Source organism: Tympanuchus pallidicinctus, unplaced genomic scaffold (assembly GCF_026119805.1).
Source record: "Tympanuchus pallidicinctus isolate F22 unplaced genomic scaffold, pur_lepc_1.0 scaffold6, whole genome shotgun sequence".
Taxonomy (NCBI): domain Eukaryota; kingdom Metazoa; phylum Chordata; class Aves; order Galliformes; family Phasianidae; genus Tympanuchus; species Tympanuchus pallidicinctus.
The window spans coordinates 32542572-32568688 of NW_026294780.1; the positions used below are offsets into that span (position 1 = coordinate 32542572).

Sequence of the window (26117 nt, forward strand, 5' to 3'; positions counted from 1 at the left end):
TACAGCAGCTATGGGCACATACATGCATCATAATTAAGTGCATAACTTGTACTACTGAAACTGAAAGCCTCATACATGCATTAGCCCAACTTCTGCACGTGCCCAATGGCATGAAAGGCCATTTCTTCACCTCTTCGAACAGTAAAGTGCCCTCGAGAAAAGCAGCACAAAGCCGGTGCTCCGCCGGACCGACCCAAACACCCCACGTTGCTTCACAGCTCCGTCCCGAGCTACGGGCCCGGCCCTCAGAACCACGCAGACCCCGCGCGCATCCCGCGGGCCAGGCCACTGCGCATGTGTGCCCGGCGCCGCGCCCGGCTCCGCGCGCTGTACCTGGCGGCCCCGCCACCTGTGGCGCGACGCCCGCCCTCCGGAGCGACTCCGGCGCCCGCCCCGTACACAAAGGGGCCCGGCGCTGCCCTGCTCCCGCCCCGCCGGGAGGGGGCGCTCCGCTCTCGGGGGAACAACGGCGGCCACAACGCCGAGCCCGCAGCAGCGCTGCTCCCGCCCGCCCGCCCGCCGCCCCGAGCGCGGCGCGCTGTTGGGAGCGGATCCGCTCGCGCTTCTCCGCAGAGCGCTGACAAGCGGCTGCCGACACGGGCTGGGGAAATTACATCCCGTCTGCGGCGGGGTGAAACCTGAAACATGTCATCTAACGGTTCCGAGGGGCGGGGGGGGAGGGAAGGGGGGACTGGAGAGACACTGCTCCCCGCGCCCCCGCTCCGGGCTCCTGGTTGGGTAATTCGGGTTAATGCCGCGAGCGAGCCCTGCGCCGCTTCAAAGGGTATTTCAAGTTGCCGGAGCTCCGCCCCCCGCGCCGTGTGACAACAACAACTCGTCCGGAGCGGGCGGCAGCGGCGGCGGCACTTCCCGGCTCCTTTTCTCTCTGTCATTCCCCTCTCAATCTTTGATCAATGTACTCGCCGGAGAGAGCCCGGGTCCTCTACACCTCCTCCTTCTCCCGGTCGCCCTCGCCGCGGTGCTAGCGCGGGGCCGCAGGCAGGAGCTGCCCTCCCCCTCCCCTCGCCCCGGCCCCGCCGCCCGGAGCGGACTTCTCTCCTCCTCCTCCTCCTCCTCCTCCTCCGGCCCCGCTCGCGGGACACTTTGTGCGTTCGGCGCTCACTCCGTCCCTGCTCTGCTCTCCCGCTGCCGCAGCACCTGAGCGGGGCTGTCCCCCTTTCTCTTCCCCCTCCTCCTCCCTTCTCCTCTCCTTTTTTTTTTTTTTTTTTTTTTTAATAGATATATATTTTTTTAATTTTCCCCCTTCTCCTGCGCGCGTGTGTGGGAACTTTCCCCCTCCCTGCCCCCCCCCGCTGTATATGTGACCATGGCCGTTCCGGCTGCGCTGATCCCTCCGGCCCCGCTGGTCCCCCCTCAGCCTCCGGTCTCAACTTCTGCCGCCTGCACCACCACCACCACCACCTCCTCGGCGGCCGCCACCTCCTCTCCGGCTCCGGCCATCGCTCCCCCGCCGCCCGCCTCGGGGACAAACCTATTCCGCCCGGAGCCCATCGCAGCGCCGGCGGCGGCGGCGGCCACAGTCACCTCCACCGCCACCACCACCACCACCGGAGGCAGCGGCGGAGGCGGCGGCAGCGGCGGCGGCGGCGGCAGCCCCAGCCTGGGCAGCGGCACCGGCGGCGGCACCTCCGGCACCTCCACGCCCAACGCCGGCGCGGCCGGCAGCCTGCCCGGCAAGCCCGTGTACTCGACCCCGTCCCCGGTGGAGAACACCCCCCAGAATAACGAGTGCAAGATGGTGGATCTGAGGGGGGCCAAAGTGGCCTCCTTCACCGTGGAGGGCTGCGAGCTCATCTGCCTGCCCCAGGCGTTCGACCTCTTCCTGAAGCACTTGGTGGGGGGCTTGCACACGGTCTACACCAAGCTGAAGCGCCTGGAGATCACGCCCGTGGTCTGCAACGTGGAGCAGGTCCGCATCCTGCGGGGGCTGGGGGCCATCCAGCCCGGCGTCAACCGCTGCAAACTCATCTCCCGGAAGGATTTCGAGACCCTCTACAACGACTGCACCAACGCCAGGTACCGCCGCGAGCCGCGCGCGCGGCCCCCCGCCCCCGTCCCACCCCCGCGCGGTGCGGCGCCGCTCCCCGCTGCCGGCCCGGGGGTGGGGGGGGGGGGCGGCTCTGCCCCCTGCCCTACGCGCCGCGCTGCTGTCCCCTGCTCCGTGCCCCCCCCCTCACCCCCCCACTCCTCCCCCCGAGGCCGAGGTTCGGCCCCAAGTGCCGCTGGGGTGCAGCTTTAACCCTTGTGGTAAAGCGGCCGGATGGGGGAGCGGGGGGCGGGGGGGGAAGAAGGGGGGTGCGTACCCGTGGGGTGAGGCGCTGCCCAGAGGCCGCTGGGCCGCCGAGCGCTGTCACACACTTTTGTGCGGCCGCCACATGGCGGGCGGGGAGGAGCGGGCTCCGCTCGGGGCAGGGGGCGCGGGGCCGAGCAGGTGCGAGGGGGTTGGCGGGGCTGCGGCGCGGGGCCGACGCGGAAGGGGGGGGGGGGAAGGGGGACGACGGGAACGCGCGGAGGGGGGCGCGCACGGAAGCGCGCTCCCGGCCCCCCTTACCCTGGGGTCGGGCGGAGGGGAGGGGGCGGGGGGGAAGCCCCAAAGTTGGCAGTGAGCGGGGAGAAACAGAAGGAGCTGGCGAAAGAGGAAATTCCTGCCGCGGCTGCAGCCCGCTCGGGGAGAAAGCATGAGGCTGTTACCTCCGCGTCCATAGGTTACGGGCAGGGGGCCCGTAAGGGTCGCACCGCCGCCATGCCCCCGCTGCCCCGCGCTGGGGAGGGGGCCCGCTGCCTCTCTCAGCGCAGAGCACGGCGATTCCTCGTTGTCACATCTCGGGGTGCAGCAGAAGCCGGCACTTGGGGAATTAACCCCGTGCGGTTTCGTGTTAGCTTTCCCGCACGGACCGGGCCGGGGATGGCACCGAGAGATGGGTGAGCGGATGGATGGAGCTCCTCAGTGCTCAGGGCAGTGCGGCCCGGCGAAATCCCAGTACTGACAGAACCCCAACTTCGGGAGCTGCGTTGTTGCAGCGCACATCGATAGGTGTTTCTGTTGCCAGAGCTCTGCAAGAGTTCAGCATTTGTTCCTTAAACTGGTGGAAGTTTCACTTTGTCACGCTCGCATTGTGCTGTACACAACTTCGACACGTGGGAATACAAAAGGGAGAAAGTTTTCTTTGGGGGCAGGGCGGATGCAGGTCCCCGTGGGTGCATGGCGTGAGGCTGGCAGCAGGGCACGGCTGTGGCACCAGCGTTGTGCCGGCCACCTTCCAGCAACGCAGGTCTGTGCTGTGCTACCAGCCAGCGCAGTGGGAATTACAGGCGTGGGTTCAGGAGTGGATGGGATCTGACCCTTAAAAAGCGTAATTGTAGTAGGCATATTTATACATCCATTAAGCAAATAACTTAATGGGAAGGATTTGCGATGGGTATGCAAAATGCGTTATTACGGTATAGAAAGATAAAGCAAAGTGGGTCAGTGAGTTTGGGTCAGAACGGATGATACCATCGGAACATCAAACTGTATTTACTTTCTGGGTTTCTCCTCCAATACGTTTCATTGTGGCTCTTCGTTCCTTACAAACTAATTATTTGCAATTATTTCTGGCTGTACAGTGCTTACGTAGGGCATTGTGATCCACTCGGTGCAGTGATTGCAGTGACCTTCCAGGCTTTGCTCTGCTGGGCGATGTCTGTCTGCGTCTGGGCAGACACTGCTGCGGAGATGGAGCTGTAAGAGCCAGCTCCAAACCAGCGGCTCAATTGCTACAGTCGTCAGATGGAGAAATTGTGATCCAGCATCTTATCACTGTTGTATTTCTCTCATAATCAGCTGATGCACTCAAATACACTAATCCCCTATTTTGGAAAGCTTCATCAAGGTTAATAGGTTGTTTAATCAAAAAAGGCATCCAAATAAAGCTATTGCTTTGCGTTTTTTTAAATGGATGGAGCAGTTAGTTGCCAGTTGTGCAAATCATTTGCAATAACTTATTTCAGGATAGAGAAGTTTTAGATGCATTCCACCAAAATGATACATTTTAACTGTGATATTGCTATTTAAAAAAAAAAATAAATCAATAAACCAAAAATCAATGAAGCACCAAGGGATTTTCTATTGAATGCTTTATGTGGAGTTCTGTAAAGTGAATTGGTTTCTGTGTTTATTTGTGATACTACTAATAATAACGTGATACTAAAGGACCTTTTTCTAAATTAGGCTCTGTATCAGCTCGCTGGAAAAACAGCCTTCCGCTATGGAGGATGACTTTTCTTTTCTGGTCCGACTGACCTTTGCTTTTATTTTCCCCATAAAAAGCATCAGTTGCCAAACAGAAATCCAGGAAATAGCAAACTGTGCGTTTAGCCTACATTGTGATTAAACGGTTTGACATTAATGGGATGCTGGAAAGCCATATGCCAAACAAATAGGAGAAGTGTAAAGGCAAAACACGAAAAATATTTAAAGCTATTGGATGCCCAGTCACATCAGGTTTCCTGAATGTGTCTGTGGAGCAGAGCAGCGCTCTGTGCACTGGATGTCACCTGTGTGGGATTAATGACCTGGAAGCTATTGATCCCAGACTGTTCTGGTCTCTTGTGTCTTCAGCGCTTGCTGTGGAATTTTGACATGCTGGTCCCTTTCTGGAATTTCCCATAGACTTAGATTGGCTTTGGATTGTGCCCACGGCAGGCTGAGAGCGTGCCTTCCTCTGACCTCCCTCCCGTGGCCAGGACGTGTTAATCTCTGCTGACATTTCAGGATGATTTGAATGAGTTCATTGACATTCATACTTAAAGCAGAGAGTTATTTGCGCTGTTTGGGAGTTGTTTACAAATTTTGGAAAACAACCCCATTGATTTGGAGTGCAGAGGGGAAAGATTCCTGACATGAAACAGTTCTCCCGAAAGCTTGTCTTGCAGTCTCCTTGCTGTAGCTTCCAGCAGGACCTGGCATGTGTGTGTTTGCTGAGTGCTCGCATCATTTTCCTCCTATTGGTATTAATTAAGGGAGCATCTCACCCAGATAGGTTAGTGCAGATCACAGGTAGTTTAAATGAACCTGTCAGCAGTGCAGCTGCAAATAATTCCAAATATACAGAATGTGGGTATGTAGTGATGACCTCCCTTCTTGCCGCCGATTACTAAAATATAACGTAATCGGCAGAAATACGGTGGGTTTTATGAGCAAAGGAGACTTCTAGAAGGCCAGGGGATAAATCGTAGCACCTATAAAGAAGTGAAAGGTGTGGAGAAAGCTTATGCACATTTAGAACAACCAGCAGGGCTCCAGCCCCGTGCGAGAACAGAACTTCAAGGCCCATCTCACCGCATTTATTTATTGTTTAATACTATAGAGGAGAATCTGCGATCTTTGGAGCACAATGGCTACAACACAGCAGCCGGTTTATCCCCTTAATCTGATGCTGTGGCAGTGGCAGCAGCCCAGCATCCGGCACCTGGGGAAGGAGGGAGAGCTGTGCCACACTGCGCTGCCTGATGGGCGCTGCGAGGGCACTGCTGGCCACGGGGACATCTCCTCCTGGGTCTTCGTTTTCTGAAAGTATTCATTCAATTTTATTAACTCCTCCTTTATAGCTGTGAGTACTGTTCGGGATTTTTTTTTTTAAGGCTGTAATTAGTACAAAAACGTACATCCTGTTGTCGATTCTGCATCAGCTTTACTGAAGAGAGCAGACTGTATGATAGCACAGCGACACGTACACTCGGAATGCAAAGTTCTTTATCTCCACAAACTCAGACACCAAGTTCCCACGTAGGCCTGCACTCCCTTTTCGGGACTGCCCGCAAAGGAGCGGGTCCTGTCCTTCCGGCCTGACGGCTGTTTTCCCCGCAGCTCTCAGCGCTGGGTTCATACCCGTGCCGCTCCGGGACGGTGCTCACCTCCCATTGCGGTGCCGTGCCGTGCCGTGCGGTGCCGGCGGGGCGCGCTCCCGCGGAAGCTGCCCCCTGTTGGCCGCTGCGCGCTCCCGGCGCTTCCCTCAGCAGTTCCTCGGCTCGGAGCGATCTCATCTGCTCCCAGTGCCTAGCTAAGACTTCACAGTCGGAGTGTATTCCGAGCTTTGGTTGGGGATGATGATTACTGTTTGACTGCCTCTTAGGGGTTCTTCTCCTTTCCTGTTCCCGGATCGTTCCAGAGGGCTGGTTTTGCCCATCGCTGTGTTTCATCATCTGAGGTGAATCCCATGTGAAGCACAGAATTCTCATACTTTATGTTAAATGTGAATATCCTTCTCGAGAACTACAATCTGTTAAATACCTGCTGCCGTCTGTGCCACTGCATCCCCCCCAGCTGTCCCGCATCCGGACACAGGAGTGGTGTGGTTGGGCTGCATGCAGAGGTGCATCTCTGGTGCAGGAGGGCTCAGCAGGAATCAGGAACTGCCGAGCTGCATCAGCACTGTGTGAGCACAGGGTCCGGAACTACGGCAGCCTCTGCCTGCTTTTAAGCAACAGAACTACATTGAGATCTTCTTTGTTCCTTTATAAGTTAAATGTGTTTTCTTTTAAAACTAACGTTTTGAGGATCTGCTCTGCATTAGGAGCTAATTCCATACATTGTTTCCAAATAGTTATTAACCTTTTGCAAATTATGTACTGCAGAGTAATTTTTTCAGTAATCTTTACGTGTGTGTTCTGTAGCAGCACTGTAATGTGGATAGACATCATAGGAATTGACAGCAAATTTTTCGTTGCCGAAGTATGCGTTTAATTGATGGAGCTGAAGATTCATCTGCAAAAGCTATTATGATGCACAAAATTAATTCATATATATATAATTTCTCCAGTATGCATCAAGGAAGATTTTTTTTTGTCCATTATCATTTAAATTATTTACAAAAATCCTGAAGCGTAAGCCAAAATATTTATTTTTACAATCAAAATGTATCTGTGACTCAACGTAACAAAAGGCAGTGTGCTTCCTGAAGTTACTTTGTCCCTAGGTTACTCCCAGCGTTCTGCTTATGTATCTGATACCAGGCTCAGTTTGGAGCGTAACCACTGCTGATGCTCCATTTCTTAAGCAGTGTGGAGCATTGGAGTGCAATCTGTTTGTATGTGGGTCTTTATCATTAACTGTGAGTTACGCGATTCTGTGTTTTCAAACATTAGATCATTAGATATCTTAGTCTTATTATTTTAATGGAAGAAAAAGAATAGATAATGGTAAGTTTCCATAGCATAAGCTGTCAGGGAACTGCATGAGAGGAAGAATCAGTTCTGAGCATGCAGTTAAGTCCCTATTGCAGATTCTTTACTCTGAACCACTGTTAGCAGTGAGCTGCATCAGGGAAGGATAACCTGTAAATACTGTGCACTTGCATTGCCCTGTGAAGCTGAGTTGGTCTCCTTTAGAGATGGGATACTGGGTGACGAGGGCCCTGAATGGCACTTAAGGATACACTGACCTGAACTTCCGTGTGAGCTTTGATCGAGGAATGGCTCGTAGGCTGCATTTCAGCTCACGTTGCTTGTAAATGATATTTTGTGATAATTACATCTACAGTCAGCAAGTGTATGAATGTATACAATGCAATCCTGTAAACCATGTGTATCAAATAGCTCATTAGCAACAAAACAGAAACTTTGTAAAACAGTTCAAGACTGTTTTTAATATTCCTAATTTTCATGGTTTTGATTTAATAAAGCAGGCTAAAGCTTTACTGTGTGACCATGAGGATTCTCATGTGGGTATGTAGCTTTCTGTTTGTTTTTCCATCTTAGGGTACCCTGTTCACTGCAAAACTAATTTACAGTAGATGTTTTCTCTGCATCCTGTGCATTTTACATCTTCCTTGTGAAGAAGAAAGTGATGAAAAATAAGTACTTTTTTTGGTTGCAAATATTGAATGGTTTTTATGTTCATTGAAAGACTAAAATTAGCTGTAGTTCAGAAACAGGTGCACCTGGTGGAATTTAGCCATATGGTTTATTTATAGAATAACTATATAAATTCTGAGGGTGAATAAAATTCTGCTGCTTATAACACGCTCTCATCCTAATGGAAAAGGAACATCCAGCGAGCATGGCAGCATGAACTGGAAGCTGAATTCTGCCAGATACGTTCCTTTTTATGTTAAATATGCTTGGATTGAGGCTGGGCTTTCAGTCTGATTTTCTTTTTTACTTACTATAATTTTACACAATGCTAAGAATACAGAGAAGAAAATATCTTAACTACCTTGCTGACAACTTAAGTTAATAGAGTTATACTGGAGCTGAATGGGGCTGGAGAGAAAAGGCAAGAAAGGAGTAAGGAGGACTGCAGCAAAGATTTTTGGATAATTGACAGCCAAATATTTGTTGTGTTACAATGTCAGGATTGAAGTTCGTAACTCTGAATAACGTTCCTGTTAGAACTCTTGTTAATGATACAGCACTGAAAACATGTTTTCCACATTTGGCCAAAAAGCTGTTGTTCAGAACATGTCTCAGAATATGCTTGTGTATACAAATTGTTGTGTGACGGTAATGATTTTAAAAATCTTTTACTTTTGGGAAATGCTTGGCTTTTTCATCTTACATAAAAGAATTGTAAGGGATCAAAAATAAATTAGCAGTCAAAAGTAAACTTTAAAGGGAGCAGGCAGTATATATTTGATTAGTATTTAATTGCATCTTTAGTAACCGTGATTTCATGTTGTTCTCATACTTGGTAATGAGTTCATTTTAAATACGAAGCTAGATCAGGATTTTACTTACGGTTTGTAGAAAGAGCTTTCAGGTTATTCGTACTGTATTTTTAAGAGATGTATAAAGAATGCACTGAATTTCTATTTGTGATAAATCTGCTCAGGATTTATTAAAGTTCTAGTGTTGTTAAAAATACATTATTACAAAAACCACTTTTTTGAGTTATACTTTTTCAAATGCAGTCAAAATATAAACTTAATATTTCAATTAGTTTTCTACTGTAGGTTAATAGATACCAGTCTTATCTATCTTTATGAAGTATGTAATTTGTTTCCAGTCTCCTGGGCTGCCGTAAAAATCTTTATTTATTGGAGAAGGTCACTGGTAGGACTTAGCTATTTACATTAAAAATGCTGTGGTTTTAAACCGTGCCTTCTTTTAAGAATGTGGACAGTCCTGTTGATTTCAAAGGCCTAAATGCATCTTTTAAACCAAGAGTATGCTAATATATTTAGAAGCTCTCCTTTGAAAGAACCAAGTGCAATATTTGGTAGAAAGCTCTATTGTTACATGCTGTCTAGTGTCAGTTAGAAAACAGTAAAAATACTTAAGTTGTAGTGTCCTGTAAATAACACTTGTTGCATAAAATAGCAAAGTGGAGAGTCATGTTGCATTTTTAACATTAAGAAATAAGGGTGATGTCCCTGGTAGGAATGAATATCAGAATTTGCTATAAAGCATGACTTTATAATACCTGCTAGCAGTTCTTGTATTTGTTTTTTGTAGAACAGAAGAAAAAACCTTTCTCTTATTAAGGGAATGAGCACTTATTAAGGGAATGAGATGTGCTGTCACTGTCACTTTTCACGTTTGAGTTCATGTAGTCTGATAGTTCAGACTACAGAGAACTATCAGACTACAGAGAAGAAAATGAAACCATTTTCCAATTGCATTCAGTTTCCTTAACAAAAGAGAAGGAGGAAGAAAGGAAAATACCTCAGGTGGACTTAAGCATATAACAGACTGATACAAACGAAAAGTCGTGTATATGTTCCCTCTTTTTTTTTCCTTCTCTTAGCTTGTTCCAACACTTCCTACACATGATATGTAGAACTTCATTATATCTCCACGTCTGTATTTACCACTCAAAACTAATGTCATGCTAGTGCTTCTCATTTCCATGTACAATGTTCTAATTCAAATCTGGACCACTTTTTTTCTTCTTTTTTTCCTTTTTTTTTTTTTTTTTTTTTTAAGCTGGTATTCATAGCTTTTAAAAGACCAGATTAAAAAATAAGCATATTATACTATAGTATGTCTTACACTATTGTGTATTGTAGATAGTTTATTATTCCACTGATTCTACTCTCTCTCTTCAAAATATGTGCATACTGACATATACTAAAAACAAAGATTGTAGTAGAAAATGAAGTTCCCTTTGCAATAAGTAATAAGTTTAAAGTACAGCTATATATTGTACAAGAAAAGCATATTTTTGAAAAGCAACAAGGGAAATGTGTTAGAAGTACTGATTTAGCAGCATGTCACTGTTCCAGGAGCACATATGCAAATTATTATTTAAGGAAGGAGTCATAACATTTCCTGTGCGGGTCATCAGTTTAGTAGAGATGTTTGGGTATAGCCGCAGCTGTTGGGTTGGCTTGATGCCATTAAAGGTACAACAGGTGTGATGGGACTGACAAGCAACAAACTTCCCATAGATTTTTCCTTTCAGAGCTTCTCTAGCATCCCCACTGGAAAGTGGAGGAAAGGGTGGAATTCATCTGTAGAAGTGCAGCTCCATAGCATGTAGATCTCAGATGTACACATGCAGAGAGAGCAATTTGCTTAAAGGTAGTGAATGTATTGACTGTTGCCCTTCCTCTGTTCTTTGCATGTGCTTTTAGAATGCTCCACCTATGTTGAAGCTATGGTGGAGGTCAGTCTGCCTGCGGGCTGAGGTGGGGCAGTCTTTTTTGTCTGCTGACCTTGGGCATATGTGTGGACTCACAGGCGTGCATTAAAGACATTTGCATGGAGCTGACCAGTGTATACTTCTACAAAGGCTGTGTAAGGCTTGATGGAGCCAGAAGGACACGTCTCAAATGGAGTGATTTGTGTAGCTCAGTTGCATAGTCAAAATCAACCCATTATCACTCTGGCTTCATTGCAGGGAGGTTCAGGCTCCAGTACGCGTCACGCATAATGTTAAACACAGTAATCTCAGGTTGTTACTTCAGGAGTAGAGCTTCTCAGCTCTACTGCTGAGTCTTTACTGTTGCTGGTCTACCAAATATACATTTTGCCTTTTGCAGTGACCCCTTAGGTGATTTTTGTCTCGTGGCATCTTATTTTACATATTTTATTACTGAAATTAGTATAATACAGTGATATCATGAGAGGTAATAAAATAATAGTTATGAAATGCCTTGTGAAACATCATTGTATTCACAAATATTCCAAAGTATGACTACATATGTAAAACATTTTGACACTGAAGGAGAAAGATGTTGTCAGTTAAAACTGCTGGCATTGTTATGTGATAAGGTCGTCTGTTCTTCTACTTGGTGTGCCAGTTGCTGAAAGACAGATATTTATTTTTAGAGATGAAAAAAGCATTTTCATCAGCTTAAATGAAGAGATCCAACTGGTTGTAAATACTGTTTTGTGAAATCTTGTTTCACCTATGGAAGTGTTTTCTTTATGGAAGGTGTGCTGTAATTGGGATGGGTATATCTTTCCAGCCCACCTAATCATTTCCTTTCACAATTCCAGAACGCATGCAGATTTGAACTTGTAGCCAGGAAAAAGTGCTGCCATGCTTCAAATTGCCAAAGGACCTCAAGGGACAGAAACTTGACCTGGTTTTATGAAACCATAGAATTACATTTATACAAGCTACCCCTTGGGAAAGGAATGAACTGATCCCAATTCGTTTCTAAATACTAGGGCCTTACGGGTCACATTTGAATTCTCCCCTACACCTGTTTTTCTACTAAATATTTCTAAGGACATTTTTAGAAACTTACTTTACATTAGGTATGGGTCATGTGCCTAATATTTAACAGTTCAGTGTTCTAATTTGTTAAAATGTCTAATGGTTTCTCAGTATAAGTAAGCTGCAGAAAGTTTAAACTATGGACTTTGTTCGATGTGGGTTAATCCTCCTGTGGCTTAAGTAACTTAGGCTTCGTTTCCCTGCGTGTGAGTTGCAAATCCCAGAATGGTCAGTGGGTATAGTTAGTACATATTGTATGGGCTACTGGTAAGGGATTATCTCTACAGCTGGATGGGTGAGCTGCTCACTTAGGACATGGGACAAGTGGGCCAAGGTTTAAAACAGCTCACCAGTGAAACAAGTTACATTCCCTGTGCAGGTCATCTGTTTAGTAGAGGTGATCAGGAGAAAGTCATCTGCCTCCAAAATGGCGCTTGGCCTCTGTCAGATTAAGCTTTTTGAACGTGGAAGATCTGTGTTCAGCCCTTTTTGAATTGATTGAGGTAATGGGTGGGTGTTACCACAACCTTTCTTTTCTACCACTTTGGTGTGATCCAGAAGTCTAAATATCTGAGGTGAGCAAGTGCTTACCTCACTTTGTGAACTGATGTGGTGCTTAAGATGTCTTCGTGTATGCCAATGTAGCACCAGTTTCCAGTACACAGATTGAACTGAAACAGGGAGCCCCTGAGGACAGGGAAGGGATCCTTAGTACTTCTGAATATCTATGATTGAACTACATGCTTATACATTGAAATTAGAATTAGCTTGCACTTTGATTTATTTAACAAACTAAGTGAGTGCTCTGTTCAGCTGAAGTTTGCCTCAGCAATTATTATCCCACAGAGGCTCTACAAACCTTCCAGGCTCCACTTCCACCTTATCATGAAAACTATTTCCTTATTCTCAGGCAATCTTTCCCATCCTTGAAAGACACTTTGAGAGTTGAAATTGGCATTAAGTGCCTGCATAAGTCTACCTATTTCTAGTGAATGAGTGACAGATTTGGGTACTATCCATCTAGGATAGATTTCCTTTTTCTTTATACACCATCTTAACATTTTAGATCGACTGAACAGTTCATGTGATGATTCCTAACTCTATGCATTCTAGTACTGAATGTAGATATGGCAGAATGGGCTTTTGTTTGGAATTACTGCTCTCACTTACATGAAGTTGTGAGTTTCTAGTCACTTTTGGCCTTAGCCAGCAAGGATCAGAGGGGGAGAAATGGGAAGAGGAATGTACCATCATATGTAAGATGATATTTATTTACTACATTTGTTTGCTTTTCCCAGCGGGGAATTTCCTCTCACAGTTTATGTTCAACAATTCGCTACTTTGGTGGTGTGGATATCCAGGCTGTTCCATGCGGCATTCTATGGCTGCTATTTGTGGCCTTTGCTTCACTTGACTGGCAGAGTGGAAGGCAGGTCTTCTAAAGAGTGGCTGCTTATCACTATTACGTATTTATTATGAATGTGTACATAATGTCTTTTTCTAATTTGCCTCCAAGAAGTGCTCATATTGATCCCCAAGTTCTTTAGAAGTCAGCCTTTTGCTTTCAGTAATTCAGTTTTTGTTGATGTCATCAACAGGTTTGACTGTCAGCAGCTTAATGCTGATACCCTGAGTGGATCGGAGTGGGATTTTTTTTTCCAAGGCACATGAATGGTTATGTTTCCAAATTATTTTTAATAGAAGATAAGAGTCTAGTTGCATTTTCTCGAGTATTTATTTACTGGCTATTCCTTTGTAGTTCCGTTATTCATAGGCTGAGTGAAAGATATATTAATCATACTGCATCTAGAGCAAATACAGATCAGAGTAGGTTAAGGCTATTGACTTAGAGATAAAGTGTTTCAGCTGCCATGCTTTCTGATTTTCGTGGTAAATAAGGAAGATCTTTAAGATGAGCTCTCTCTTCACTGTATTTGATGTGTTTGTCTTGAATTTTCTATGCATCAAAACTACGGAGGAAAAATTCCTTAGTTATTTGTTTAATCACAAAAGAACTCAATATGAAGGAACAAACTAATATATTTGGATTTCAAAATCCAGACTTTCCTTTTTCTCCCCTTCTTCCCCTCACACAAGTCTGTTGATTTTGAAGAAATGAAAGATACAAATGTACAGTTCCTAACAGAAGCCCCATTTTATTAGTCATCATGAAGACTTCAAATATGGATTCTTTGTCTGGGAGTTGCTAACCCTAACAGCAGCAGTAGGAACAAGAGCCCTTAGGCTGTGGTGTTGGGAATATCGTGAAGAGTAGCATAGTGAAGAGGCAGAACTAAAAAGCTGTTTGACAGCATATTGAAGTATATTTGACCACACAGCATTGTAAGTTTAAATATGTGTGATCAAATTTTCAGTCTTTGGATCAGAACCGTTTTCTTTCTCTTTGCTGAGTAAGATTGTGTTTAGAATAATGTCTGGAAAAGCAAGTAAGAAGAAATACACTTTACTTTGGAGTTTGATGTGGGACTGAGATTCTTGTGGCAGAGATGCTAGTTGTGAATTAGGTATTTGTGTTTTTATTATATTACTGAAAGAACTTATTACCTCCATCTCCTTTAATCAACTAATTTACAGGATAGATAAAAGAAGGGAAGATAAAGATAAGTCGATAAAGGAAGTTACTACTATCTACTATTATTAGCACACATGACTGAGTTTTGCAGGGGACTAACGTGGAAGTACAGGCTTTGATGATGCCTCTGTGAAGAAATAGTTTGTGAGACACGTTTGTTAGGTAAATTTAATCATATCTGGAAATTGTTACCTCTGTGTTGTGTGTTTCAGAGTTTACTTCAGAGGCATATAGCTGTGATTCCCAGGCTTGTTTATAGTTTTACCCATCAGATGCGCAGCAGTAAATATTGGGCTGCACATAAAAGTCTTAATCCTGCAAGCAGGAAGGAAACTTTGGCTTGTGTGAGGAGTCCTGTTGACTGTAACATCTCAGTCGGACAATTTAGAGATATGAAGTTATACATGTCCTTAAATATTGTCAGTATCGGCACCCTCCATCTCAAACAGATTTTTCGTATGCAGGAGTTTCATAGATACCAGCAACCAAGTGTGGGAATGATCAAAGAGCATTGTTTGTAATCAGAATGTGGGTTAGGAGTTTATAAAACAACTTGTGGATGCTTGGATGTATGTGAAATTTACTGACGTGAGTAATCCCACTGACAGAAGTGAGAGCATTCAGGTGACTAAAACAAGTCAAACATGGGAATGCTTAGAAGATAGTGACCTTAGAATTGAGCAGTCATCGTTCAAAGTATTCAAAGCGTAGTTATTAAAACTTAAACCCAGGAGTTTCTGTTTCAGTGCTGAAACAGCTAGGAAAACATTTGGGCTGTGCACCTGCAAAATTGTAATACATTTTAATGATGCTGAATAACTTTCCCAATTCCGTGCACTCTTTTTTTTGGAGGGGAGTGGGGGAAGGGAGAGAAAGGAGGGTGAGAGAGGGACGATGACAGTGAGGCTGTTTGTTTTTCACGAAAGTTGTTTGTGATTTCAGGTACTCATGGGAAATCTCTTGATCAGATTCACATCTGTTCCTGTCAAAGTGGGTGCTAAGATACCGGTCACCCAGCAACCATGTCCAAGAGGGAATTGGGCCGATAATAACTTCAAAAAGGAATGACAGATGCTAGATTAGGATGAAAGACAAAACGCATGAAAAATGAGCTTGTTAGAATAAAAAAATTGTTCAAGCACCTTCATGCAAATTAAATGAATATTGAACATTTGCATGCAGTAATTTCTACTTTTTCTGTTGATTGAGAAGAAATAAAAGTGGTACATATAAAATCGTAAATGTATTTTTTAATTTTTTTTGCACCAATTAACATACAAAGCAGTATCTTTCTTCTAAAAATGAGATTAGCCACCTGGGTGCTTGGCTGTATCACACATATGTCACAACATTTTTGTAATGAGCGTGCTTCTGTTGAAGGAACACCTTTTCTAATTTTTCATAGCAAAACAAACAAGCAACCTTTTACTCATTTTAAAACACTTTAGGTTAACGTAGTTCTATTTCTTTCTACTCTGGTTTACAGAGCTGAATTATTTCCTGCTGTCCTTGAATTCAGTCAGTATAATGCGCATTAATAAAAGATCACATAAGATGAGTTCAGACCAAATGCTAAGGTTTCCTATTGACTGGTCAAACAATATGATTTTAAAGCGCAATGTCAGGGTAACATAAAAGAAATAGTCACTTTTCCATGCCTATGTATGAAGGTATTTAAATAATCCAACAGTTTTATTATCAAAACATTCACATAACAATCAGAATTTGGAAAATAATGATATAATATTCCGATTGAGAAAGAATTTTGTGTCTTGGTTTAGCAGTGTCTAATGTGGTCACGTACAGAAATTGATTTTCTTCAGAAATTAATTAATTTTTCATATCGCCCTAAGCTGCAGTTAAAAAGAGTGCATACTTGTCTGTTTTTTCCAGAAATATTGCCTAATCATATTAATACCATTGCCCCAAGGATGAAAAGATAATTGTACAAATGCATTTGGAAATATGTATCACTGAGTATTTATGATTAAATTATGCAAATGACCCAGCTCTCATCCTTTCCAGACCCAGATTGTCTAATTAGGATTGATATGCTGAATAGATGTTCCAGAATTTGAATACAAGCATGTCCAAAGAGCAGAAAATTGGAAATGACAAGGCTGAAATGCTAAGAAAAGTGTCTTTCCCTTTTATACTTTACTAATGTGGTGTTAGCAGTTGCAGTTTTTCCTTTGGCTATATTGTGTGACTCATGTGTCCTACAAGAAATAAGTCGGGAAAGAAAAATCAACTTTCATAATTAGCATTACTTTATTCAGGACCTATTTTTCTTAAAATTCTACTAGTCATCTCTCTCCCCTTTAATGCTTTGTAGTCTCGACATTAAAATAATACGTAATTCCACGTATTATTTCTTCGTTTGGACCACATGTAGCACTGCTGGTACTACACGTTTAACCTGTAAACTTTTCATGCGTTGAGATGAGATTTATGCACCTCACGTATTTAGGGTTAGGTGGTTTGTTGTTTATTTTTTGTTGTTGTTGTTGCTGTTCTTATTTATTTGAATTCACAGTCCTTTCACATAATAACTTTTTTCCTTTTTCCCTTTTCTTAGAAGAGAACTGATGTCTCTTTAAGCTTGTTATGGGCATTCTGAGAATAATATCTATCTGAAAGTGAACAGAGTTTAAATCCTTCTTCTGCAGAGAGCTGTTTGTTCGTTCATTGCTCTTACGAAGCTGGGAGAAGAGTCTGGTGAGTAGGAAGGAGTGCTGAACTGTCAGTACTTCAGCCATTGTTAGCAGCGGGAGTCACTCCGTCTGAACTCTGCTGGCTCCTGCTTCCCATCTGCAGGATGATGGATTGCTATGTTTAATACATTTCAGCTTTTGTCTGTCATAGTGTAGATAGACAGCGCTATCAATGATTTCAACACTGATTAGAGCGCTGGTTGTACCCACTGCTATTGGCCAGGCACCTCCCGGGAATGTCTGATGTGGTAACTTGTTGGCACCCGTGCCATGCAAATGAGTAGCTCAGCTAACTATAGACTGGTTTCAAACTACTGCAAAAGACTGCTTGGATTTATTAAACCTGCAGAGCCCCTCTGGAACACAGTTTGGACAAGCCTGAGAATTCTTGGTACCCAATGTAACTCCTCTTTAAAGCGGTCCTGAGCTCAGATAAGGGCCCCATGCTTTTAATAGCCCAGCACAACCTCTGCGTACAGCGCTGCGTTCCAGGGGGTGTGATGTCAGCAGTGCTCGGCCCATCTGCACTTAAGTGTTTTGCTACTGGTGATATGGTAGGAGTGCAAGGGTTGCACTGAAGCAATAAGATATGACATGACATGTGTCGTACAAGGATTCGCTCAGCCGTGGGTGCTTTGTGATTCACAAGTCCACGGGCTGAATGATTTCAACCACCAGAGAAGTCGCTGTATACCAGCACAACATATGCCCTGGAGTATCTTCTAATAATCATAAAATGGTGCAGTGGACATAGAAGTTGAAAAAAAAAAAACAGAAAAACAACCCAACAAAATTAATGTTACAGGCATCTTTTTAGAGAATTGGATAATACATATATTATTTTTTCTGTTAGCGTATTACTTTTGTACGTAGAATAAAATACTGTTATGAATCTACTGTTTCAAACTTCATATTGTATTGGAAAGAAAGAAATAATTCTGCTTGCTAGAGCGTATAACGCTAGCTTTGAAAGATGCCTGACCCAGTTTTCTTGATTTGGACCACTGCCCACCGTGACAGGCCATGCTGAGGATAACTTTCACTTCATTCCGAACTGCGGGAGGAAGGCAAGTGAAATCGGGAAATATTAATCGTCCTTGATTTAGTTTTGTTAGTTGAGATTTTAATTTACAGAACTGGAATAATAGGAATAGGTAACTAAGACAGCCCACCACTAATTAAAGTGGAAAAAAAGCCAACCATAAATGTGTTTCCTTTCTTCCTACTTGCTTTATATTCTATATATATATTCTGTGGTTATGTTCATTTCTGTGATTCTGAGATTTGACTGCGGCATTATTTGCTTTTTAAAAATTTCATCACCTTTGCTTCAGCTTTGCTTTTAGGCAATGATTTGTAATTTCTCAGTTGTGCTTGCAGGAAATCTGAGCTCCATGGCACAGTCATGGATGCCATTTTTATTCCTTTTTAAGACGATCCAGGCAGTAGCAATGCTCACAGGGAGGAGTGTTCATGCTAATTAAAAGCTTGAGTTTACCTTTCAAAAAATGTTGGCAATTTGCCTGGGAGAAAATTCTGTCTTCAGTCACCATTTTTAATCTACTTGTCTGGTTGGAGTTATCTTCACTTTAAGAGTTTAAAAGTTGCCTGGATTTTTAAGTAGGTTCTTTGACATTGTTCCTAAGTGCTTGCTTGCCATATATGATGATCAGAGGATCTAAGGGCTTTGCAGAGAGGAGTATCAGTAATAAGGAGGGCATAATCTTGACATTTACAGCTGCCAGCTTTTCTCAATTTATGCTCTGTTCATTAGCAATGGCTGTATGGTGGTGGAACAAGGAAACTTGAGGAGTACTTTACAAATTAATCAGAAAAGTAAAAAGTAAAGTTTATTAATGTGTTAGAACCTCCCTGATTTTTTCTCTGTGTTTGGCTAGAGATACTGAAAGGGGCTGTTCCTCTGGTGACATCAGCAGAAATCAATAGCTGGAGCATTCCTATGCGCAAAGTAAGGAATCAACAGCCATTTGAAAATTAATGAAAAGCAAGTATGAAATAAATCCATACATTAGTAGGTGATGTTTCAATAAATGCTTCATGTAAATATGATAGTTAAAGGAATCAGATAAACTGTTCCATTATCAGATTCATTGCATCTGCTGTTCATTGTCTTTCTGTAGAAGTAAGGCGGTGATACTACAGTGTTTTTGATAGCAGATCTGGTTTAGATAATTTGGTCCCTCTTCTGTTTCCTCCAGGCATATAATTTCTTTCCTGTGTAGCTGTGCCTCTACAGCTTTGTGTGACCATTTTCTGTACCAGATCAAATCTAGGTTAAAAATGCTCCCCACTTTTATTAACCCTTATCTTTTGCGGAAAACAGATTGCTACGTGCTTCCATCAACAGCTGCCCTGTTTGACCAAAATGGGCAAAAGCAACAACAATGAATGGTGGTCGCAACGAGGGAGCTGTGTCTTCATTTTTACAGATGTTGGTCTGGGGTGCCGTGAAATTGTCTGTGTCCTCCCTTGTAGCATCATGATCTGAGCCCTGGAAGGGAACTGCTGAATACTCGACAGTTTTAACACTGTATTTAACAGGAGAAAACAGGAGTGGCATCAGTGCTAGTGGCGGGAGATGTAGAATCTTTGAAAGAAAAACACATGAATGCTGTGAAAACCAAATTCCTTTCTCTTGGCTATCTACATTACTAAGTCTTGTCCTGCTGTGTGCTGCAGAACAAATGTGGTTGGTCTCTGAGGTACAGTGTGATTTTGGCCTATGGATGCTTATCCTAGCAATGTTCTGATTGTAAAGATAAGAGTTGTGTGTGCACCATCTTTTATGTCCTGAATATCTCTGCTTGTACGCAGAGAGTTGTTACAGTACATCTCCAGGTCTGCAGGAAGCACTACAAAGTGAATGAATCCTGAGATTTAGGCAAAGCCAGCATAGTCTGTACCGATTGATAGCAGTGCCCAGTGTTAATGCCAATGAAATGTCCTAACTGTAACAAAAGCTAGGTTATGACAACCTCAATGTCTCACCAGCTGCCTTGATTACACTGTTGTGTGCTTCTTTAGGAATATTCCTATTCTATTATTGCTTACAATGTGTTAATTTAGAACAGAAAGGTCTGATTTTTCTGTTTCAACACTGGTTGGTTTCTTCTGCAGTTTTTCACAGTCATTCTGGAAAAAAAACTTCTGAAGCAACCGGGTCTTCGTCCACACTGAACCACTGGGAAACATCAAATTTCCCTGGGTAGGCATGGTTTTAGAAAAACTTTTCTCTGCTCAGAATGGTCTGACTTCACTGTAAAGTAGGCTCCACTGTGTTAATCCTCTTGGAATGCAGCAATTATCACCTACCATATAGGTGTTAAGTGCTGAATTTCAAAGGGATTATCACTTTCCTCCTTTAGTGGCTAAACAAGAAGAGAAAAGTTGTTAGTACTTCTGAAGAGGACGGAAGAAAAAGAAAAGAAATTTGTCTTATTTTCTTTTTGTGGTCTCTTTCAGTCTGGCAGAAGAAGAGCAAACTGGGTTTTGCTACAGCTAGTTACTTTGAGTTGCTCTTCAAGAATTATAAAGACGTTTATTTCCCATCCTCTTGAAGAAAATATCTTTTCCTAAAAGAGCCATTCAGGTTGAAAACTGAAAGTTACGTAGGTGCACAAAATCATATAGAAAAACCAAAGTTTTCTATGTTCTTTGAGTATATTTTCATCAGTGATCTGAAGACTTTTGTCAACTATGTCATAGTAGTTCAGCTCCTCATCAGTTTGTCCGAAAATGTTATTGATGCTTTTGTTACAGGGCATTAAAAATTATCCTGACTATTTTTTAGTGCATACTTTCTTTCCTTCTCCATTGTCATTAACTGATGTAGTATTATTTTGTTCTCCCACCAGGAATATCTACAGTGCATATTAGTTTCATGTAGATGGTGCATGAAGTGGGACCAGTGTCCTTGAATTTTTTTATTTTATTTTTTTTTATAATCCATTCATAAGAATCGGATTTATGGCTAGTTCCATAAGTGCTTGCTCCTGTAAATCTTCAGTGAAATGTTGTCTGTGAACATAATGAGCAATGAATATAGGCAGTTGTGAGGGTGTTTTGTTTTGTTTTGTTTTGTTTTTTAAGAATTAGAGCTCCTTAATTTAGTCTTCTACAGTGTCATCAAGGGCTTGGGGCTGTACAAAAGCCGAAGCTGGCAGCTGGCATGCCGCTGTCCTTATCTCCTTTGTCATGTACTCCGATTCACCCCCTCAGTGTTGGAATTTATGCAGTTTTTTATCTGTTTCACTCTCTCCTTCTTCCCTTGGCAGTCAGATATCCTTACTGCCATTATGGGAGATGCAGCATAGGTGACCTTTAGAAGTGTATTCAGTTTTTCTTTCTGATACGCATGTTTTCCAGTTATGAGTGTGAAAAAAGGAGACTCCGGTTGCCACTGAGTACCTCTGAGGTATATTCTTCAGCAGAAGCCGAAGCAGTAGGTACCCAGCTCATCAGTTGTGTCTCTGAGCCCTTCCCTGTTCAAACTACTCGTCTTATAAACATGTGGGAGTTGAAAGCCAGGTTTCCAAAGTTTGCTTTTGGGTTTACTGATGTGAAATAAATGGGGGGAACATTTAGGGAGAAGGTATTTGCATCTGGAGAAGAATTTAAGATGTTGAAAGAGATAAAAGTTGTTAGTGCTGGAGTTTTGTGGGCAGGAGAAGGCTGCCTTCTGGAGAAGTCTTTTTTGTGAGGCTGCAAAGTAAACAAAAGGGGCGATTAGAGGAGAAGGTAGCAGTCGGAATTGGATTGATGATGCTCAACGGGAGGTTTCTTGGTGGGGGAGGAATGTAGAATATCAGATCTTAAGACTGGCTCCTAAGCCCCTTAGTTTTACGTGTACAGTCACCTTATTGGGATGAAGGATGATAACGTATGTCAGAAATGTTTGGTCTAGAGCAGGCTTCTGTAGAGCTAAGACTTTCGAAAGTTCCAGTGATGGAAAATGGGTTGAAAGACATCACAGTTTCTTCATGTTCAAATGGTCATGAATTGCAGAATTAAGTTGTATTGCAGTATTTGCCTTGCGTTTTCAAGGGATAGTCCCAGAATGTTTCAATAAACGTTGAAAATTTTCTTCTGTTAAATCAAATACCTTCTATACATAAAGATACTGGATACTATACTAGTATATGCTGGTGCTGGTAGGATTAGTTTCTATAATAAAAATTTGTAAGATAAATGCAGTACATTTTATGAAGAGAAGACATGAAAAATTGCTTTTTAGTACTAAAACTAACAGTATTTCCTTGGGAATAGCCATCTCCTGCTTAACTGTAAAACCATTGGGTGGAAGAACACACTCTGCTCAACTTAGGAAGTTGTAAAAATGAGTATTCTTAATTTTTAATGAATTTCTGAAATATTAATTAATTTAGTTCATTTTTGATGATAGTAATGTTTTGTAGACTTTATAGGGTATTTTGAACTATAAAGGTTTAACTACTTAACTTTTTCTATCAAGGTGATAATATTATGGACCACCAAATGTCTGCTGCAGAGAGGGGCGGTACTTAGTATTGTTGGAAGTGATATTCATTCAAGTCTAACATGCATGCAAAGAACTCAGTATTTATGTAGATAGGAATTCAACAGTGGGCTCAGTGCCAAGAGTCATCATAAGACACATACTTGTTTCAGGAAATCAGGAACACGCTGCCATTGTAGGGTATCTGATTATTTGGCATGTGAATTCTGGCATTTTCCATAATTTGTTTTCATATTTTGCATAAATTTTATACAGAATTCCATGCTGTATAAAAAAATTTACATCTTCTAGATGAAAAAAAAAAGTGGTTTTAAATCAATGCATTTCTGCCATTTTTTTGCTGCCTCCTTAGTGTAACGATCCCAATTCCAAAGAACTACAGCTCTGTCTTTGTCAGCAGGATTTATGATAATGTCTTGCCGTTTTTCTAAGTTATGTAACACACACTGTTCCTCCTTTGTTAGATGGTGAAATTTAGTAGGTTGTTTTAATTGTTTGATTGATTTTTTTTTCTTGGCATTTGTCTACAATGAAATCCAGTGTCTGAAATTTACTTGGAGGAGCAAGCAAGAGGAATGTCTTTTGTTAGAATTTCTGAAGATGTCAAGAGGCTTAGAAATATTTCTGTTCAGTCTTTTGTTTTGTAAAGTTCTGAATTGGGTATGCAGTGCTGTGTGAAAAGTGTTGAGCATTGCTCTATCTTTTAAAATAATCAGCACATTTCTTAACAGAAGCAAATGCTTATCTTTCATGTAGCGCTGAATATTCAGCAGTTTTTAGTGGTTCATTTTTTATTGTTGTTGAAATAATAGTAATGTAGTAGACACTGCTGTTTTGGATGCCTAGAATAAAGATTGCTTTGATCACTTTTAAGTTGGAGGCAGTAGCAAGATGGCCATAGAATTGAACCTGAATTTCACCTCACTGACTGGTGCAGATAGTTTCAATACAAAGATACTGATAATCGTTTGCTAGAAGCACTGAGCTGACTTGTTGCACACTGATAATCTTGAGTGTAAAAGGATGAATTACCAAATCTCAACTTTCCAACATTTTTAACTGGAGTGTTCAAAGTTTATTTTTCTCTCTTCTGGGTAGACGGGAAAGACTCAACCAGAAAATGGCTGAACCATTCAGGTTCCATTTTGCGAGGGATTTGAAAAACACACAAAGTTTAGATGTTCTAAGGATATGTTTTAGTTTTTTTTTCTAATAGGTATTTTCTTAGGGAGAACCTAGTTCTTTTACAAGGGCATTTTCTGGGAGAGTATTTTTGAAGAGTGGGCCTTTAATTCTGTAACTGCTATGTGTATGCTTGCCTGAGATTTCACTTATATGACTGAGCAGTTCATGTTTCATTTTTCTACCTTTTCTGATAGATCAGTATTAAGCTAACAATTAAATGCTCTTCAGAAGCTTTTTTGTTAATGTTAATTTCAACATGACGTACTCAGAGTGATCAGGGTCCCCAACAAGATAATTATGGACTGAAATTAATAAATATATTAATAAAAAGCTCAAATGTGGACTTTTTGAATGTAGACATAATCAGTATTTTTAATGTTTTACCCCTATCTGCGTGTATTTTTTTCTTGAATGCAGAATTGTCTTTACTGATACAGCATTTGCTGTGATTGTAAGCATGATCTCAGCTGAGTGCTATGAGATCTGGCCTTTGACTTTTGAGTTGGATTGTTTAAGAATGTTGAATGTTGAACTGCTATGCAGTATATGCCATTATCAAAGCTATTTAGATCTTTTAGCTTGTTTTTCAACTAAACTACAACTAGGAAACCCTTTAAATCCTCTTTCTATACATCCATACAGAATATGCAGGGAAAGACATTTCAGTCACTGAAGTGATTGTCATTACCTTTCATCACTGGTGTTTTTATTATAGTTATTATTTTATCAGTATTCTGAGATGGTGATTCATGCTTTGAAACAGTGACTTGTTAAAACACTAGGTGACTAATGACTAAATAGAGAAGAATAGATTTTACTTCCTTCTGTTTCTCCTCAAGATGTACTGTTTTCTGTCCAGTTTTCTCAATCTATTACACTTTGAAATAATTCTCAGAATTGTGAGATCATATTTATGCAGAAATGGAGCTAAATTATTGTGATTCTGCACTTGTTTTTGGCACAAGTAATGAGTTCAGACATATGTGGAAAACTTGAAACAGATAAGTGGGGGGGGCGTTATTGGCAGAATTAGAAATTACTTATAAGGAGTATTTAGATTAAGTGTTCTGAGTAGCATGCTTCTGTGACAGTAGATGCTTAAAATAACAACGTGGGCAATTTTTTAATTTCTAAGCTTCATGTATGTGTTTGAATACTGAAGGATTTTTTTACTGTTCTGCATAGAACTAACGTATTCAAAGTCCTATAAGTGTAAAGTGTTTCTGTTCTCCTTATTTGAGACGGCAAACGGAGTGTCCAAACCAAATGCTGTAAGAATCACTGTTATTTCAGCTTTTGGTTTACATTAATAGTTTTGACTGTGTTTGTAGCCAACTACTGAAAGTAAATGTTACAAAAAAGGTAATTATTAAACCTGTGCTGCAGTTTAGTAAATACGCAGTTTCACGATTTTACTTGGAAATCCACGTAGTATTTTGATTATTCAATAGAGTCATTTTTTCATCACTACAGTTCTCTTCCCAAAGACCTGTTAATTGAACAATCCATAATCAAATGCTTCTCTTTATTTTGAGCATAATTATGTTGTATTTTAGTTACTATTTTAGAAAATTATCATATTTGCCAATCATTTTCAAGAATAGATTAATGTATAAATGATCGTGTGTTCAAGGCTTCTACTAGTTTCAGAATTTTATTAGAATTATGCCTGTAGTAGCTATTTCATAAAATTTCTTAAAAAAAACAAAATCAAAGATTCTATGTTTCTCTTCTTTATAAAACTTTAAAATGCTTTTGTCTTATCAAGTGCCATTCTCTGCAATCCTTTAAGCCATTTGAAATTGAGCATGCGGTTTAGATCAGCGAAGATGAATTTCCTTAGATCAGTCAGTGTTCCTGTGAATCTTAACATACTGTGCCCTCTGCTTTTTGCAGTTCTTTCACCATTTTTTCTCAGATTTATCAGAACAGAAATAATTGCTTCCATCCATTCGTAAAGATGTTCGAGTTCAAATATTGAAGCACTTCAAAAGGGAATTTATGTATGCACACGCGTAATCATTTACATCAAACTATTTCCCTTAAAAGTTTAGAAAGTAGCTCCAAATATTTTTCTAGATATGACTTCAGATAATTGTAAACACAAAATAAAATAGGATTTTTTTGCAAGCTAAAAATCATTTCCACTACTAAGATTCTGAAGTATGAAGGACTTTTAATTGATAATTTCTTGGGCATCATTATACTTCACTGTGCAATTTTTGACTTTAATATCTCCCTTTTTTTGTGCCTTTTTTTCCCCCACACTATAACAGCAAGCTAAAATCACTGTAATTCTTCTTTTGTAGAAGATGACTTATTTAGGGTGAGTTTGTACATAGCTGCGTGTTATGCTTTCTCATAGAGTATAGTGTGTTGGAAAGTCAACTTAGTGTCATACTGAGTTTTGAAGGTAGACCAGAAGCATAGACTGTTTTGTGCTAT

General features: G+C 41.8%; 1 protein-coding gene across 6 annotated transcripts in view; it reads left to right on the plus strand.

Annotated features, from left to right (window-relative positions):
- Positions 1-846: 846 nt before the first annotated feature.
- Positions 847-26117, plus strand: part of DACH1 (dachshund family transcription factor 1) — a 358213-nt gene continuing 332942 nt past the window's right edge. For 2 of the 6 annotated variants that reach the window (XM_052705592.1, XM_052705594.1), the window contains exon 1: positions 847-2037. In XM_052705592.1, coding sequence (XP_052561552.1) covers positions 1328-2037 — 710 coding nt within the window. In that variant the 5' untranslated portion in view covers positions 847-1327. The remainder of the gene's footprint in view (positions 2038-26117) is intronic. The other 4 variants (XM_052705593.1, XM_052705595.1, XM_052705596.1 and 1 more) reach the window with 4 other exon arrangements.